General features: G+C 39.6%; 1 protein-coding gene and 1 non-coding gene across 2 annotated transcripts in view; one reads left to right on the top strand and one right to left on the bottom strand.

Moving 5' to 3' along the window:
- LOC124622655 (multidrug resistance protein homolog 49-like) overlaps nucleotides 1-18,986 on the bottom strand; it is a 385,512-nt gene that overhangs the window by 30,213 nt on the left and 336,313 nt on the right. The window contains exon 21 of the mRNA XM_047148447.1: nucleotides 13,314-13,514. Coding sequence (XP_047004403.1) covers nucleotides 13,314-13,514 — 201 coding nt within the window. The remainder of the gene's footprint in view (nucleotides 1-13,313; nucleotides 13,515-18,986) is intronic.
- Nucleotides 8,831-8,905, top strand: Trnal-caa. Its single transcript has one exon. It is a non-coding gene; the product is annotated as a tRNA-Leu (tRNA).

Raw genomic sequence — 18,986 nt, 5'->3', positions numbered from 1 at the left:
CACATCTTCCTTCTGTTTTTCTGTACCCGAGTGAATTGCATTAGAACTGAATATTTTAGATTTTTAAGTCCTTAAATGTCAGTTTCATAATGCATCATTCCTGTTTGAATTATTTTGATTTTGCTTCCTCATGTTTTTATGCTCCATGTGGTTAAAAAATGTGCCATTCTGTATATGCTTACATGGTTCCATTAATACATTTCTTCATTCATTGTGTTGTAGATCCCACAATGAATTAGATCCAAAATGATGTGATATGACTCAAGATATACATTAAGAAAGTGAAACAGCTTTAGAAACTGTATTAACAATTAACTATTGTTAAGCTTTATAAATTATTTATGCTTACTCAGGAAATACACTACTTTCAAGAAGGAGGAAAAGAAAAGAAAAACAGTCACCTTCCAATTTATATTAAATACCTGCTTACAGTATATAAAATTACAGGCAAGTTTCGCTAACAGAGTTAATCAAAAACTTAGACTATTGATGAGATGAGCTACAGACAGAGGCACAATGAAAAGATTGGCTGAAGTCTTCATTGGAAAAGAGAAACACACATTCACTCACACAAGCTAGCACACCTCAAACACACATGACTTGTTTCTGGTTGCTTCAGCCAATATCGCCTGGACAGCCACACGAAGTGGCGAAGCGGTTGTGTGTGTGTGTGTGTGTGTGTGTGTGTGTGTGTGTGTGTGTGTGTGTGTGTGGTGTGGTGTGGTGTGGTGTGTTTGCTTGTGTGAGTGCATGTGTGTTTCTCTTTTACGATGAAGGCAAAAAGCTTAATGTGTAACAGTTTTCTCACTGTGGCTGTTTGAAATTCAACATGTCAATTATAGATGTACTTCATGGTAGTTTATTGGATCCAATTCCTTTCTTAATCTATGTATATAAGAGGCAATGTCCTCACTGACTCACTCACTCACTGATTTCTCATCGCCCAGCCCAAACCACTAAGGATGGAAATTTGAAATTTGCAGAGGGTGTTGATCTTCTACTGCAGGCAATCTTTAAAAAGGGATTTTTCAATATTCCACCTCTAAGGGGGCGAAATAGGGGATGAAAGGTTTTTTGAAAATATATCACTATTAAGGCAATTTTGAAGCTAGAACTACGAAAATTGATATTTAGTTTCTCAGTCAGAAATAATGAAATATGTGTTTTCAGCATTTCTGGAGATTTAATGTTTGCGCTAATGGCTGAGTTTTTTTTTTAATAAATCATTATTAAAGAACAACTTAATCATTTTCAAAACTACATTTATGGGAAACATAAACAAAGCTAAACATAAACGAAGCCAAGACAGAGTACCTCGTTATGACATGCGGTCAAAGTCAGGCTGCTGGTCATCTACAATCACTACAGGTGGGAGACCGGTCCCACAAGAGAGTGCATGAATTTAAATATTTAGGGGCACTTTTCACTGAGAACTCGTCATGTGAAGCAGAGATCAATGCCAGAATACAAGCACGAAACCAATCTTACCACAGCCTAGCACAACTGCTTCAGTCCAGATATCTCTCCAGGCAGTTTAAGATTTGACTGTTCAAAATCCTGATCCAGCCTGTTGTTCTACATGGCTGTGAGACATGGAGTATCTGGAAACAGGACTTCCATAAGCTCCTTGTTTTTGAGAGAAAAGTGCTTCAGAAGATCTTCAGCCCAGTTCTGGATGCAGACACAGGGGAATAGAGGATCAGACACAACCAAGAGCTTGAGGAATTATACCAGCAGCCCAACATAGCAGGAACTGTCAAAGCCAAACAAATGCCATGGGCTGGCCATGTGAGCCGGATGGAAGATCACAGATGGCCTCGGAAGCTCCTGGACTTCACATCTATAGAAAAGAGACCCTAGGAAGACCCAAGAAGTGTTGGAGGGATGTCCTCCATGAAGATTTAAACCAAGCATCAATAGATGTGGTCGGATGGCGGGTATCAGCAATGGACAGAATACAATTGAGGAGGAAACTTGTAGCAGCGTGTGGTCCACTGGGCCTGATCACGTAGAAGAAGAAGAAGAAGAAGAAGAAGACATCTATAGGAATTGGCATTTGAGTTCTCAGTTACAAATAAAAAATATGTATTTTGGAATTCTTGGAAATTCAACCCTTTAGGGGGTAAAATAGGGGATGAATATTATTATGGATATATTTTGTTCTGAAAGCATTTTTGAAATTTAATCTCATATGAAATAAAAAAAAAGTGTTCTATGTTTTTTTTTTTAACTTCAGCCCATACGGGGGTGAAATAGGGGACGGAAATTTTTATGAAAATATTTTGTTTTATTTAAACCAATTTAAAACTAAATCTATGAATATTGATATTTAACTTCTAAAGATAGAACTCAAAAGACAGGATTAACAAAGATCTCCAACTCCAACTACCAGAATAGCTTTCTGCTCAGAAGTACGCTCAGAAGAGACCATTCTTCTATGTCCTGAATTAGCATGAAAAGTTTAGAAGATGTTGCAATTTGTGAATAACATGAAAATCTGACTAAATAAAAAAAAAAGTGCTGTGCACGCCATACAGTCTACGCAAGTGAAACAGTGGGCACTAAGCTAGTTGTATGTATTACACTGTCCAATCACATTAATGTGAGAACCTGTCGAAAGTCTGCATAATACATTTTGCAGCATGGGTCACTGTGTGATGCGCAGGAAGAGAGTCAATGAAGTTCTGAAAGGTACCGACATGTATGTGGAGCCATACCAACTCCAGTTCTGTGGTCAGCTACACTAGGTTTTTTGGTTGGGGATTCATAGCATCAACAGCCCGATCAAGGTGGTCCTGCAAATTCTTGATCAGGTTTAAATCTGGGGTCTTTGGTGGCTAGGGGAGTACAATAAACACATTATGGTGCTCTTCAAACCATGCACATACACTGTGAGCTGTGCAACATGTTGCATTGTTCTGTTGGGGGATGCCAACATGCCGAGGAAAATAAATTGCATGTAATGGTGGACATGGTTCCCAAGGATAGATACGCACACTGTGTCTTCCAGGATGATGAGATATCCAAGGGAGTGTCTACCACCCTGGACCCTGTTGACGATCATTGCAGGGCATTTTCCTTCAGACATTTCACACTGCTCATGCCAATAACCATCTGTCCAATGAAAAGATTAGTTGTCACCACTCAGTGATATCCAGTTGTGGTATTGGCTTGCAAATTCCAGCCTTCATCGCCATGAACAGCAGACAGCATGCATGCGTAAACCAGGTGCCTTCTGTGGAGACCCATATGCAGCAACATTCCCTGAGGATACACAGTTGGTAGCCCCTTAGTTCATCTGGGCAGTCAGTTGCTTAGCAGTTGCATGTCTACTCACCGGCACACATCTCTGCAGCTGTCTTTCACCCCTGTCATTTAGGGACCTTAGTACACCACTGTTCCCTCAGTGATGATTTTGAATAGTGCCATTTTGCCATGCAAGTTATACTTTAATGATGGTGGCATATGAATAGTTCACAAATTTAGTCGTTTCCAAGATGCTTCCCCCCTTGGCCCGAAAGCCAGTGATCACCCCATTTTGGATGTCCGATAAATTGCTCCATTTCCACATTACAACAAAAACTTCACTCTTCCTCCCCCCCCCCCCCCCCCCCATCCCCACAACACATTTTATATAACCACCACTGCTAGTGTTGCCACCTACCACCTGTGAATGGTTATTGCAGCTAGTGGTCACATTAATGTAATTGGACCATGTGTATCAATGACCTTCCATACAGTGTAAGACTTGGAAAAAATGTTTTCTTTGCTGTTGACAGCAACATCATAGTCACTGGTGAAACACCAGAACTCCTAATACAGAAGGCGAATGAAACCTGCAGAGATGTTTATGAGTTGGCTATATATAATATATTAATCTTGAACATTTATTTATTTATTTAATTTTTTGCATAGAGTCAACAAAAATAATGACTATTGCAAACATCAATGTTGTTTACATAATTATGAAGATGTTCTTAAAATACAAACAAAACAAATAGTTGATAAAAATTAGCAAGACTATAATACAACCACACAAAGGGAATGTAACGTCACAGAAGTAGATATACAACTAAAAATTTCTAATTTCTATTACAAACTATGAGATCACGTGTTTTCAACTTAGAATTCAGAGCGAGAGGGAGTACAAACATTTCTTTGCTAGGAATAATTTGAGTTTTGTTTTAAAGATATTTCCATCATAGGCACATAAGTCTTTCGGCAATTTTTTAAACCAAATTTGACCACTGATTATGGGCTGTGATCTGTTATTTTTAACTTTGTTCTTTACCTAAAGTAACTATTTTTATTTCTAGTGTTGTGGTCATGTATGTCATTTCATCTTCTTGATGATTTACAAAAAATAAAATTACCTTATATAAATACAGGAAATCCATTGTAAGATACTTATGTTGCACAAAAATCTCTGTAACAGAATCATTATGACCCAGATCATGCATTATTCTAATTGCCTTCTTCTGTAACAACATTAATTTATTGAAGTGTGTATCAGCAGCACACCCCCAAAGTTCAATACCATAATTTAGTAAAGGATGTATTGTTCCATAGTAAACAGATTGAATAGTAGGGTTTGTAACTATTTTTGCAAGATGACTGCGTAGATATAATCCACTACTAATCTTTCCACATACAAAGTTAATATGCTTTGACCACCACAAATTTTCGTCTAAGTATAGGACCAAGAATTGGCAGCAGCTGTAAGTGTCTGCTGCCTCAGTTCCATATATATCAATGACCTTTAACTCTTGTTCTTGAAAATACTTAATTATAGTTATCACTCCATCTGTTCAGGAGATGTAAGTTCACAAGTATTTTCACCAAAAAACAAAAGAGATGTGTCATCTGCGTAGCTCACTATTATGGAGTTTTGTGGCTAGGTGACATAATTCACATAGACTAAAAAGAGAAAGGGGCCAAGAATAGATCCCTGGGGGACTCCTTGTTTGACAGTTTCATTAGAGGACTGGGCGATTGCAACTCGTCATTAATTTAGAATGTTAGCTTTGTGCACTGCTTCTGGTTTGTCACCAGTCTCTGAATGTGTTCCAGGGAGTGATTTTTCATAGAGTCCTCATCCTGCAAACTGATGAGGAACTCCAGCTAATCTAGAGCGACGGGGCATTCGTTTTGTTTGAAATGTGCAGCAGGGTCACAACAACTGCAGCAATACTGGCGCCTTCATTCTGGTTTTTGAGGGAGATACCCTCCCAGAGAAGGTCAAGGTTATGTTTCAGATGTGACATGAACCTGTACATCCACCACCCATGAGGTGCTTTCGGTGCTTGCATTTTGGGCATATATCTACCTGATTTACGGCGGATGCTGTGTGTGAGGGAAGCCCCTGTGTTCTGACACCTGTGTGTGTGTGTGTGTGTGTGTGTGTGTGTGTGTGTGTGTGTCAGTCAGTTGTCTTGGCCACCACTCCCTTCGCTTGCTGGATTGCCCTGCTTACAAGAGAGAAAAGAAGATCCGAAGAGTACAAGTCCCTTCATCACTTCATCAAAAAAATATGAGACACTCCATCCAGTGTCACTTTCTTCAACTTTTGCCTATGTTACAACTTTCACCTTCTGCCACTTCAATGGGTAGCGGCCTCGTAATTGACCAACTGACAAACTTATTACAGACTTCAGTTTGTGTCTCCTGAATGATGGTTCCCCTACCCCCTTTAACACCACTCATGGCACCTTCACTGCTATTGATCTCACAATCTCCTCCCCTGCTCTCGTTGCTTCCCTACAGTGGTCATCTCAAGAATGTTGACTGAGCTGCCTCTGCCTTTGCCATCACCCTTGGCAACCCACCACTCAGATTTATCAATATCAATGCTGCTGTTGTGAAACCAAAACATATTCAAAGATTTTGCTAAATGTGGGGATTAATGATGTTGCCTAAAGTTTTCAACCTGTTTTTTAGATCCTTCCTTGTATACTGGTTTTACTACACTCTTTTTAATGAGTCTGGGGAGGTATTTTTCCTAATACAGCAGTTAATGACACGGGTAATAGGTTTAACTAATTCACTTTTAACTAGGGCACTAGGTATCCCATCCCATCCAGCTGAGTGCTTGGTCTTTAATGTGCAGATTATTTGACTTATTTCATGTTCACTCACAGTTCTAAATTCAAATTTTGTACATTGGGGTGAGCAAATGTTTATCTTGATGCTTTGGTCAACAGATTGAGTTGGAATGCTACATGGAGTGATGAAATATTTATTAAAAAGTCACATATTGTTGTCGGATCTTCTATTAATTTTCCCTTATGCAATATGCTTATTTCTTTAGTATTCACATTTGATGGTGCTTCCCGGTATTGATTGATGAGCTTCCAAGATGCTTTACTCATATTGTCAGATTTAATGACTGTATCACTGTGCACCTTTTTCCTGAAATTTGAAAGCTCTGCCTTAAACATTTTCTTGGCTTTACAATACTTTTCCTTAAGGATGATATCCTCTTTTGATTTATAAAGAAAGAAGATGTCATGAACATTCTGCTTGAGTTTAATCAAACTACTTGGTAGTTTCAGCTTTGGTTTCTTTCTATGTATTAGAGTCCTTTTTACATCTTTAACCGGGCAGCAGTGATTACAATGTCTCAAAATTGTTTCATAGACTTGATCCCATTTCTTGTTTGAGCCTTTTACCTTATACACACAGTTCCATTCCTCCTGGGCTAGTTCATGTTTAAGGTGATTTGTATTGTGATTGTTCAAGATTGTTTCTGTTCAGTGACATTTGTTGCTTCTGCTGTGTTAACGCCCATGTACTTAACAGACTGACAATTGTGGTCAGAGTAGTGAAATTCTATATTTCTGTGACTAACACTGTTAGTAGCAAGTTTACTGATTATCACATAATCTATCCTGCTGGAGGTGTAGTTCGTCACTCTTGTATCAGTGTCTATTATGTTTACAAGATTATATGAATTCAGTATATATATCAGCCTCAAGCTAGGCATGTCGTGAGAATTTGCATTAATATTCAACATGAAGAAAACAGCATGCATTTCAGCAAAAAGAGGGAAAACAACTCTGTAACATTAAGCAAGATGATAAGCCTACAGACTGTGTAACAAACACAAAGTTTTTGCAGTACATTGATTATCTATTAACATTGAATGACACACAATGATAATAGCAAACAGAATCTCATCAGCCACATTGCGATCTTAGGGTTCTAGCATCAGTTTGTAGAAGCAAATCGCTTGTGGGGGCACACTAAGTACACTCAGTTCTTAGCTAAGGGTTCTTTTTTTGGGGGCCAAGAGCTCAAAATAGGGACAGGGTTTTCAAACAACAAAAAAGGCCTATAAGAATAAAAACTAAAAGTATTAATTGGGCATAATGTATAGAATTATTTACAAAACTGGGTATCCTTACTACACCAAGTTATTACATCCATCAATGTGTATGCATATCAGGGAAAATACAGGTAGACCTACGTATCCCTCTAATAGTGCAGTACACAGTCATGGAACAATAGTCAGTTTGAGGCTGCATTTAGCAAAGAAAAACAAATAAAAAATTAGAACAGCATTTTCTATCAGAGAATAAAATTGTATGATAAACTGACCAAGGAGATGTAAAAGATTGCCAAAATATTATATTTAAAGGTGCAGCTAAAATATGCTTTGCAAGTAATACATACTACACAGTTGAACATTACTTAGAGGATAGTGTAGGGGTTAAAAGGCAACAGCAAAACAACATCCTACCACATTACAATGTAATGCTTTTACAATCAAATGTGCCAAGATCTTTTGTAGCAGAGCAAATGCAAAGCTCTCTATTCTGGTCCAGAAGGCCAATTGAGACTGACAAATCGCCATATCATCTTCTGCCAATGGCGCAAGCAGTATGTGGAGGAGCATGGGATCAGCACACTGCTCTCCCAGTCATTGTCAGCTTTTTTGATCTTGGAGCCACTATTCCTGACTCAAGTATCTCCTCAGTTGGCATCAAAAAGTGGAGTGCACCCCACTCCAGTCCTTTCACCCTGGGAAAAGTCCTGGCAGTACCAAAAATTGAACACAGATCCTCTGCCTAGCACCCATACACATTGACCACAGAGCTACAGAGGTTGACCCACCATCATTTGTGCATGATACTAATGTCTTGTCATTCTCCTGAACATCACATCTCAGTTCTCCGGGTGGATGTTGACTCAGTTCTCCAGACAGACTGAAGGGAGACCATGGAGATGTGCATGTTCATGGTCATGTTGTCACCAGTGGCTGTCTATAGCATAAGCAATGATAAGGTGCAAAACTATGTTATCGGTATACAATATTTTATGTACATTGTGTATGATCAAAAGAGCATTGTATAATAGGTACCAACTGAATGAGGCTGTGCAGCTGTTAGGACACTGATTTCATATTCAGGCAGATGAGGGTTGCTTTGTCTGGCCATTCTGATTTAGATTTTCCTAAATATTGTTTAAAGAGAGTTGCAAAGTTATTTTTATTACAAATAATGCATTTTGCCTGGTTAAGGCTTCTTCAGATTTTCTAAAAGAAAAGGAAAAGCAAAATGCTTGCTTTGTTCCAATATATCATGTTTGAAACTTCCTGGCAGATTAAAACTGTGTGCTGGACTGAGACTTGAACTCGGGACCTTTGCCTTTTGCAGGCAAGTGCTCTACCAACTGAGCTAGCCAAGCACGACTCATGCCCTGTTCCCACAGCTTTACTTCTACCAATATCTCGTCTCCTACCTTCCAAACTTTACAGAAGCTTCTGTAAAGTTTGGAAGGTAGGAGACGAGATACTGGTAGAAGTAAAGCTGTGAGGACGGGGTGTGAGTTGTGCTTGGGTAGCTCAGTTGGTAGAGCACTTGCCCGCAAAAGGCAAAGGTCCCGAGTTCGAGTCTCGGTCCAGCACACAGTTTTAATCTGCAAGCAAGTTTCATATCAGCGCACACTCCGCTGTAGAGTGAAAATCTCATTCTGGATATTGTGTTGGACCATTCTTCCGTTAGAAGGTTTTTTACCAGCATTCCGACTAAATATCTACCAGCTGAATATATGTAATGCTTTGACAGACTTGTATAAAGGTTACTCTGTTCTCTTCTTTTAATTTTTTAAAAATAATTTCCAAAATTTTAGCTCAGCTTAGAATTATACCCCTTAATTTGTAATTTGGTATAATTACACCCCTATTTTTCCTTTTATTTTAGAAAATATGTGGAAGCCTTAACCTGGCAAAACATGTTATTTGTAATAAAATTAAGTTTGCAACTGAGACTGCATCTTTATATAATTATGAAAACATATTACTGTGCCAATCAGCCTATCATGGAATGGACTAAGCTTTTTACTCAGTCATTTCAAGCAAATAAATGCCAGGATGGTTCCTTCAGCAAGGCCACAGCTGACTATCTTCCTAGTCTCACAAAGCATATTTATGTATTATGTTTATGTGCATACTGGAGCTTTTATTTTGATTATTATGTGAATTGTTGTTGTTGTGGTCTTCAGTCCAAAGACTGGTATGATACAGCTTTCCACGCTACTCCATCCTGTACGACACTCTTCATCTCTGAGTAACTATTGCAACCTACATCCTTCTGAATCTGCTTACTATATTCATCACTTGATCTCCCTCTATGATTTTTACCCCCCCCCCCCCCCCCCCCCCCCAATTCTTCCCACCAGTACTAAATTGGTGATCTATTGACATTGCAGAAGAATGTGTCTTATGAACCAATCCCTTCTTCTAGTCAGGTTGTGCCACAAATTTCTTTTCTCCTCAATTCTAGTCAGTACCTCCTCATTAGTTATGTTGTGTACGCATCTTCAGCATTCTTCTGTAGCACCATAGTTCGAAAACTTCTATTTTCTTCCTGTCTAAATTGTTTATTATCCATGTTTCACTTCCATACATGGCTACACTCCATATAAATGCTTTCACAAAAGACTTCTTGACACTTAAATCCAAACTCGAAGTTAGCAAATTTCTCTTCTTCAGAAAAGCTTTTCCTGTCATTGCCAGTCTACATTTTATATCCCCTCTACTTCAGTCATCATCAGCTATTTGCTGCTCAAATAGTGAAACTCATTTACTACTTATAGTGTCTCATTTCCTAATCTAATTCCCTCAGCATCACCATTATCCTCACTTTACTTTTGTTGATGTTCATCTTACATCCTCCTTTCGAGATACTGTCCATTCTGTTCAGCTGCTCTTCCAAGTTATTCACTGTCTCTGACAGAACTACAATGTCATAGGCAAACCTCAAAAGTTTTTATTTCTTCTCCTTTGATTTTAATTCCTACTTCAAATTTTTCTTTTGTTTTCTTTACTGCTTGCTCAATGTACAGATTGAATAAAATCACAGTGGGCTACAACCTTGCCTCACCCCATCCTCAACCACTGGTTTCCTTTCATGCCCTTCATCTTTTATAAGTGTGCAAGTTGTAAATAGCCTTTTGCTTCTTGTATTTTACCCCTGCTACTCTCAGAATTTCAAAGTGAGTATTCCACTCAACACTATCAAAAGTTTTCTCCAAGTCTACAAACGCTATAATCATATGTTTGAATTTCCTTAATCTATGTTCCAAGGTAAGTCATAGAGTCAGTATTGCCTCATGTGTCCCTACATTTCTCTGGAATTCAAAATGATCTTCCCTATCGTCCACTTCTACCAGTTTCTCCATTCTTCTGTAAAGAATTCATGTTAGTATTTTGCAAGCATGACTTATTAAACTGACTGGTTGGTAATTTTCACACATGTCAGCTCCTGCTTTATTTGGAATTGGTACTATTACATTCTTTTTGAAGTCTGAGGGTATTTTGCCTGTCTCATACACCTAGCTCATCAGATTGAATAGTCTTGTCATGACTGGCTCTCCCAAGGCTGTCAGCTGTTCTAATGGAATGTTGTCTACTCCAGGGTATTGTTTCAACTTAAGTCTTTCAGTGCTCTGTCAAATTCTTCACACAGTATCTTATCTGCTACCTCCAGTATCTTATCTGCTACCTCATCTATGTCTCCTTCCATTTCTATAATATTGCTCACAAGTATATCTCCCATGTACAAACACTCTATATACTACTTCCACCTATCAGCTTTCCATTCTTTGCTTTGGTCAGGTTTTCCATCTGAGCTCTTGATATTCATGCAGGTGGTTCTATTTTCTCCAAAGGTCTCTTTAATTTTCCTGTAGGGCAGTATGTATCTTTTTCCTAGTGATATATGCTTCTAAATCCACATTTGTCCTCTAGCCATTCCTGCTTAGCCATTTTGCACTTCCTGTCAATCTCATTTTTTAGACATTTGTGTTCCCTTTCTCCTGCTTCATTTACTACATTTTTATATTTTCTCATTTTCAATTAAATTCAGACTTCTTGTGTTGCCCATGGATTTCTACTAGCCCTTGTCCTTTTACCTATTTAATCCTCTACTGCCTTAATTATTTCCTCTTTCAAAGCTGCCCATTTTCCCTCTACTGTCTTCCTTTCCCCTGTTTTTGTCAATCATTCCCTAACGCTCTCTTTGAAAGTCTGAACAACCTCTGGGTCTTTCAGTTTATCTAGGTCCCATCTCCTCAAATTCCTACCTTTGTGCAATATCTTCAGTTCTGATCTAAAGTACATAACCAATAAATTGTGGTGAAAGTCCACGTCTGCCTCTGGAAATATCTTACAACTTAAACTCTGGTTCTGAAATCTCTCTCTTACCATTATATAATCAATCTGAAATCTTCCAGTGTCTCCAGGTCTCTTCCATGCACATGACCTTCTTTGTGTCTATCTTAGCTTCAATAATGCATTCACTATGCTATTCACAGTAACTTACACACGTTCCTATTTTCATATTCATTATTAAACCCACTCCTGCATTACCCCTATTTGGTTTTGTATTTATAACCCTATATTCATCTGACCAGAAGTCCTGTTCCTCCTGCCACTGAACTTCACTAACTCCCACTATATCTTATTTTAACCTATCCATTTACCTTTTTAAATTCTCTAACCTACCTACCCGATTCAGGGATCTGACATTCCATGCTACAATTTGTAGAATGCCAGTTTTGTTTTTCTTGATAAGAATATCCTCCTGAGTAGTCCCCACCTGGTGATATGAATGGGTGACTATTTTACCTCCAGAATGTTTTACCTGTGAGGATGCCATCATCATTTAACCATACAGTAGAGCTGCATTCCCCCAGGGAAAGTTAAGCTGTAGTCTCCTTGTTTTCAGCCATTCACAGTACCGGCACAGCAAAGCCATTTTGGTTGATGTTACAAGGCCAGATCAGTCAATCATCCAGACTGTTGCCCCTGCAACTACTGAAAAGGATGCTGTCCCTCTTCAGGAATCACTTGTTTGTCTGGCCTCTCAACAAATACCCCTCCATTGTGGTTGCACCTATGGTACAGCTATCTGTATCACTGAGGCACACAAACTTTCCCACCAACAGTAAGGTCCAAGGTTCAGGGGCAGCAGGGGGGTGGGGGTGGGGGGTGGGGTGTGGGAGTACATAGTATTGTGATGAGATATCCTACATATTATGAAGAGAAATCCTGTATCGTAGTGGAATGATCACTAGATGAAACAATAAATAAATATTATCTCGTACTGCCAGCTTGATACCCATATAACCAAACTGATATTTATCACATAACAGCTGCTTCAATGCCATATGAATGGGGGTTTCTTTACAATGAACATTGCCACTTATACTGCAGCCAACACTTCTTGAATCTAAAGTATCACATATTGTATGAGTGTTTAATAAGGCACATTTTTATTTCATTTTGCATTTGTGGGGATCCTCAGTTTCTTGTTTTACACCAAATGAGTGTTTTTTGAACACTTTTATACCAAGCTACTGAACACCACTTGAAATCATAAACAAGAATGTAAAGTCATCATAGAACTTCTTCTGTCTTTTATTGAGGATATGTAAATCATAATGTAAAATAAACTGATTTTTTTTTACTGACAAACACCATTAATAAACGTAGTAGTAAGTAAGGGTAAAAATTCAAAGATCACTCCTGAGACCTCTGCAATATATCTGGTAATCTACTTTGTACTATATTTTATGGATGAATATTTGAATACTTTCTTTACTCTAACTGTATTGCCACAGATGATATTCTATGACAGCTAGAATTGAAATTAGGGAAAATGAGTGAATGGGGGGGGATTTTGCTTCCCTTGAATGTAACATTATCCAATACAAGAACAGAGCTGTCTTTAATTCAGTAACTCATAATAACAAAAGAGAAGTGGTTATGAACAACCAGCTGATTATAGCTAACAAAAATTATATCCACTTACAACTTTGCCAGAGATAGGATCATAGAGCCGTTGCAGTAGCTGCACACATGTAGACTTGCCACAGCCACTTGGTCCCACCAGTGCAACTGTGTTTCCTGGTCTTATGAGCAGATTCAGTCCCCTTAGTACTTTCACTTCTGGTCGTGTTGGATAGTGGAAATGAACTCCTGAATACCCAACACTTCCACCTGTACTTATCTGCTGAAATGAATAAACTAGTCTCATTACTTTTATTAATACATTCTTACTGATATATTATTATATGTCTACATAGCCTTTTCTCTTTCCTACACCATACCATCTTTTGAGCAACACTCATCACTGGCAGAAAACATTTTAAAGAATTTAAAACAAATTGTGTGTATGAAGCAAACTCATGTAATTATTTATAATTTCAAGAGTCTTTCAAATTTCTTGGTATCTATGTTTCCATACAATTTCAAACAGAGCCATTGTATTAAAGGAAGAGATGTCACGTGCCGCAAACATATTCGATAGGCGTAATGATTTTCTAAAACATGGACTATCTAATAACTACCATTGTGGACTTAAACAGATGTTCATTTCCAATTTATTCAAACAGAGAAGTAGTTTGATTGGCTTAGAACTGAACTATTTTTCAAAGTAAGAAAAACAATTTTTGTGTCAAAAATTTTTTTTTGGTACCATAAACAAGTAAAATAGTGGATACAAGACATAATTACTTTTCGACAACATTTCTGAAGGAGAAGCAACAATCTGGCTAAAAATACTTCAAAAATGGACACAAACAGTCTCAACCCAAAAACCTTTATTTTGATGGTAACCAGTTCCAGTCAGTTTTTGACCATCCTTAGATCCTCATACCAAAATGGTATGGGGACTAAGGATGGTCAAAAACTGACCAAAATAATTTGCCATTGAAATAAATGTTGGAACAACTTTATTGCATATAGTTACTATGCACGACGTTAAATAGAAATGAGTCACAGTTCACATTGTAAACAAAACCCAGTGACAGAACTATTCACGTGTAGAAACATCTGTGAATACCAAATAAAGCACTAGGCCATTGCAGCTAAAATTGTGACATGCCACATCAGTTTTTTTACTGCTATGATATAAATGTAGCACAAAGTTATATGTTCAGGAATTTAGACTTGAAGACCAAGTCCTTCAGCACACTGATCATACTTGGGTGCTGGAAGATTATTCATCACTACATCTGCCACCATGTCCTCCATCAGCTGATGTTCCAGTTGAAGTGGGTATTCTCGAAGAGCTTGATGTATAAAATGAGAATTGTATAAATCTGTTTTGCCTTTGACTGAAAACCTGGGTTACATGCTAACTTTACAGCAGTCTCGTTATTGTCGAACAAAAAGATGTTTGACAGCTCTGTCAGTCCTAGTTCTTTCATGTGTGTTGACAGGTGAATTGCTTCCATTATTGCTTCAGTGAGGCTCATGTATTCCACTTTCTCTAATAAAAGAGTGATGGCTGTCTGCTTGCATGAACACCACAAAGTCGCTGCTTTGGAAAAGGTGAATTTGTAACCTAACTGTGATAGTCCAATAGGTTTCAGAATTTCCCATTCAGCATCTGTGAAACTATAATTGTCCTCATTATCTGTAATACAAGATGGCCTCTTGTCAGTTGCGCCCTTTAGATATCTCAGAATTCACTTAGCAGCTTGTCAATGAACAAATTTGTCATTGTACTGGCTTAACTTGTTGATATGCTAAGTCAAGTTGCTACAGCACTGTACTTCAGCCCTCCAATAACAGGAATGGAAAATAAGTGTGGGTTTCTATGGTGATAACTGGCGAGTTCAGTTTTCTTCCATGTGCCAATGGAGTCCTTATTAGCTACCATTCAATCATTCTGAATTGATTCAAGACTTCTCTGATGTAGCCACTTTGACATTATGTAATCTTGTTACTGAAAGTTTATCTTTAATGTGCAGATAATACCTTATGTTTCCAAAGTTCCTGACACTAAACCTAGATGATATCTCTACATCTACATCTACATCCATACTCTGCAAGCCACCTGACGGTGTGTGGCGGAGCGTACCCTGAGTACCTCTATCGGTTCTCCCTTCTATTCCAGTCTCGTATTGTTCGTGGAAAGAAGGATTGTCAGTATGCTTCTGTGTGGGCTCTAATCTCTCTGATTTTATCCTCATGGTCTCTTTGCGAGATATATGTAGGAGGGAGCAATATACTGCTTGACTCTTCGGTGAAGGTATGTTCTCGAAACTTTAACAAAAGCCTGTACCGAGCTACTGAGCGTCTCTCCTGCAGAGTCTTCCACTGGAGTTTATCTATCATCTCCGTAACGCTTTCATGATTACTAAATGATCCTGTAACGAAGTGCGCTGCTCTCCGTTGGATCTTCTCTATCTCTTCTATCAACCCTATCTGGTACGGATCCCACACTGCTGAGCAGTATTCAAGCAGTGGGCGAACAAGCATACTGTAACCTACTTCCTTTGTTTTTGGATTGCATTTCATTAGGATTCTTCCAATGAATCTCAGTCTGGCATCTGCTTTACCGACGATCAACTTTATATGATCATTCCATTTTAAATCACTCCTAATGCGTACTCCCAGATAATTTATGGAATTAACTGCTTCCAGTTGCTGACCTGCTATTTTGTAGCTAAATGATAAGGGATCTTTCTTTCTATGTATTTGCAGCACATTACACTTGTATACATTGAGACTCAATTGCCATTCCCTGCACCATGCGTCAATTCGCTGCATATCCTCCTGCATTTCAGTACAATTTTCCATTGTTACAGCCTCTCGATACACCACAGCATCATCTGCAAAAAGCCTCAGTGAACTTCCAATGTCATCCACCAGGTCATTTATGTATATTGTGAATAGCAACGGTCCTATGACACTCCCATGCGGTACACCTGAAATCACTCTTACTTTGGAAGACTTCTCTCCATTGAGAATGACATGCTGCGTTCTGTTATCTAGGAACTCCTCAATCCAATCGCACAATTGGTCTGATAGTCCATATGCTCTTTCTTTGTTCATTAAACGACTGTGGGGAACTGTATCGAATGCCTTGCGGAAGTCAAGAAACACGGCATCTACCGGTGAACCCGTGTCTATGGCCCTCTGAGTCTCGTGGACGAATAGCGCGAGCTGGGTTTCACACGACCGTCTTTTTCGAAACCCATGCTGATTCCTATAGAGTAGATTTCTAGTCTCCAGAAAAGTCATTATACTCTAACATAATACGTGTTCCAAAATTCTACAACTGATCGACGTTAGAGATATAGGTCTATAGTTCTGCACATCTGTTCGACGTATCTTCTTGAAAATGGGGATGACCTGTGCCCTTTTCCAATCCTCTGGAACGCTATGCTCTTCTAGAGACCTACGGTACACCACTGCAAGAAGGGGGGCAAGTTCCTTCGCGTACTCTGTGTAAAATCGAACTGGTATCACATCAGGTCCAGCGGCCTCTCCTCTTTTGAGCGATTTTAATTGTTTCTCTATCCCTCTGTCATCTATTTCGATATCTACTGTTTTGTCATCTGTGCGATAATCTAGAGAAGGAACTACAGTGCAGTCTTCCTCTGTGAAACAGCTTTGGAAAAAGACATTTAGTATTTCGGCCTTTAGTCTGTCATCCTCTGTTTCAGTACCATTTTGGTCACAGAGTGTCTGGATATTTTGTTTTGATCCACCTACTGCTTTGACATAAGACCAAAATTTCTTAGGATTTTCTGCCAAGTCAGTACATAGAAATTTACTTTCGAATTCATTGAACGCCTCTCGCATAGCCCTCCTCACACTACATTTCGCTTCGCGTAATTTTTGTTTGTCTGCAAGGCTTTGGCTATGTTTATGTTTGCTGTGAAGTTCACTTTGCTTCCGCAGCAGTTTTCTAACTTGGTTGTTGTACCACGGTGGCTCTTTTCCATCTCTTACGATCTTGCTTGGCACATACTCATCTAACGCATATTGTACGATGTCCACTGATCCTCAACACTATCTGTACTTGAGACAAAACTTTTGTGTTGAGCCATCAGGTACTCTGTAATCTGCTTTTTGTCACTTTTGCTAAACAGAAAAATCTTCCTACCTTTTTTAATATTTCTTTTTAGGGCTGAAATCATCAACGCCGTAACCGCTTTATGACCGCTGATTCCCTGTTCTGGGTTAACTGTTTCAAATAGTTCGGGTCTGTTTGTCATCAGAAGGTCTAATATGTTATCACCACAAGTCGGTTCTCTGTTTAACTGCTCAAGGTAGTTTTCAGATAAAGCACTAAAAAAATTTCACTGGATTCTTTGTCCCTGCCACCCGTTATGAACGTTTGAGTCTCCCAGTCTATATCCGGCAAATTAAAATCTCCACCAAGAACTATAACATGGTGGGGAAATCTACTCGAAATATTTTCCAAATTATTCTTAAGCTGCTCAGCCACAACAGCTGCTGAGCCAGGGGGTCTATAGAGACATCCAATTACCATGTCTGAGCCTGCTTTAACCGTGACCTTCACCCAAATCATTTCACATTTTGGATCTCCGTCAATTTCCTTCGATACTATTGCACTTCTTATCGCTATAAACATGCCTCCCCCTTCACTGTCCAGCAGCCTGTCTCTGCTGTATACATTCCAATCTGAGTTTAGGATTTCATTACTGTTTACGTCTGGTTTCAGCCAACTTTCTGTCCCTAGTACTATATGGGCGTTGTGACCGTTTATTAATGAGAGCAGTTCTGGGACCTTTCTATAGACACTCCTGCAGTTTACTATTAGCACATTAATATTGTTATTCCCTGTTGCATTTGGCTACTCCCACCTTGCCGCGTCTCAGGAGGCGTCTTGTCGGGCCTAGGGAGGGAATTCTCTAACCTAAAAAACCCCCATGTGCACTCCACATGTACTCCGCTACCCTTGTAGCCACTTCCGGCGTGTAGTGCACGCCTGACCTATTCAGGGGGACCCTACATTTCTCCACCCGATAGCGGAAGTCGAGAAATTTGCACCCCAGATCTCCGCAGAATCATCTGAGCCTCTGGTTTAAGCCTTCCACTCGGCTCCAAACCAGAGGACCGCGATCGGTTCTGGGAACGATACTACAAATAGTTAGCTCTGATTCCACCCCGCGAGCGAGGCTTTCCGCCTTCACCAATTCCGCCAACCGCCTATACGAACTGAGGATGATCTCTGAACCCAGACAGCAGGAGTCATTGGTGCTGAAATGAGCAACAATTTGCAGTCAGGTGCACCCAGTGCTCTCTATCGCTGCTGGTAGGGCCTCCTCCACATCTCGGATGAGACCCCCCCGGCAAGCAGACAGAGTGAACACTGGCCTTCTTCCCCGACCTTTCCGCTATTTCCTTAAGGGGCTCCATCACCTGCCTAACGGTGGAGCTCCCAATAACTAATAAAACCCTCCCCCCGTGTGCCTGCTCGGACCTTGCTGAAGGAGCAGCCACATGTCCACTCACAGGCAGAATGGGCGATGCCACAAGGCCAGCCTCCACATTTACCCTCCGCCTCGTGCGCCGCGAATGCCGCTGAACCCGCCACTCCCCTTGGGGAGAGGGTGGCCCAACCGCGCCCGGTACCCGCGAAGATGTCTCGACAGCAGGGACTGTGGGTGAAGCATGTAACACCTGGGGTGTACCCTGTGATGCACCAGACTCCCCACTGCCG

The sequence above is a fragment of the Schistocerca americana genome, chromosome 7 (assembly GCF_021461395.2).
Source record: "Schistocerca americana isolate TAMUIC-IGC-003095 chromosome 7, iqSchAmer2.1, whole genome shotgun sequence".
Lineage (NCBI taxonomy): Eukaryota > Metazoa > Arthropoda > Insecta > Orthoptera > Acrididae > Schistocerca > Schistocerca americana.
The sequence above is the reverse complement of the archived record's forward strand: the minus strand, read 5'-3'. Positions and strand labels throughout refer to the sequence as shown.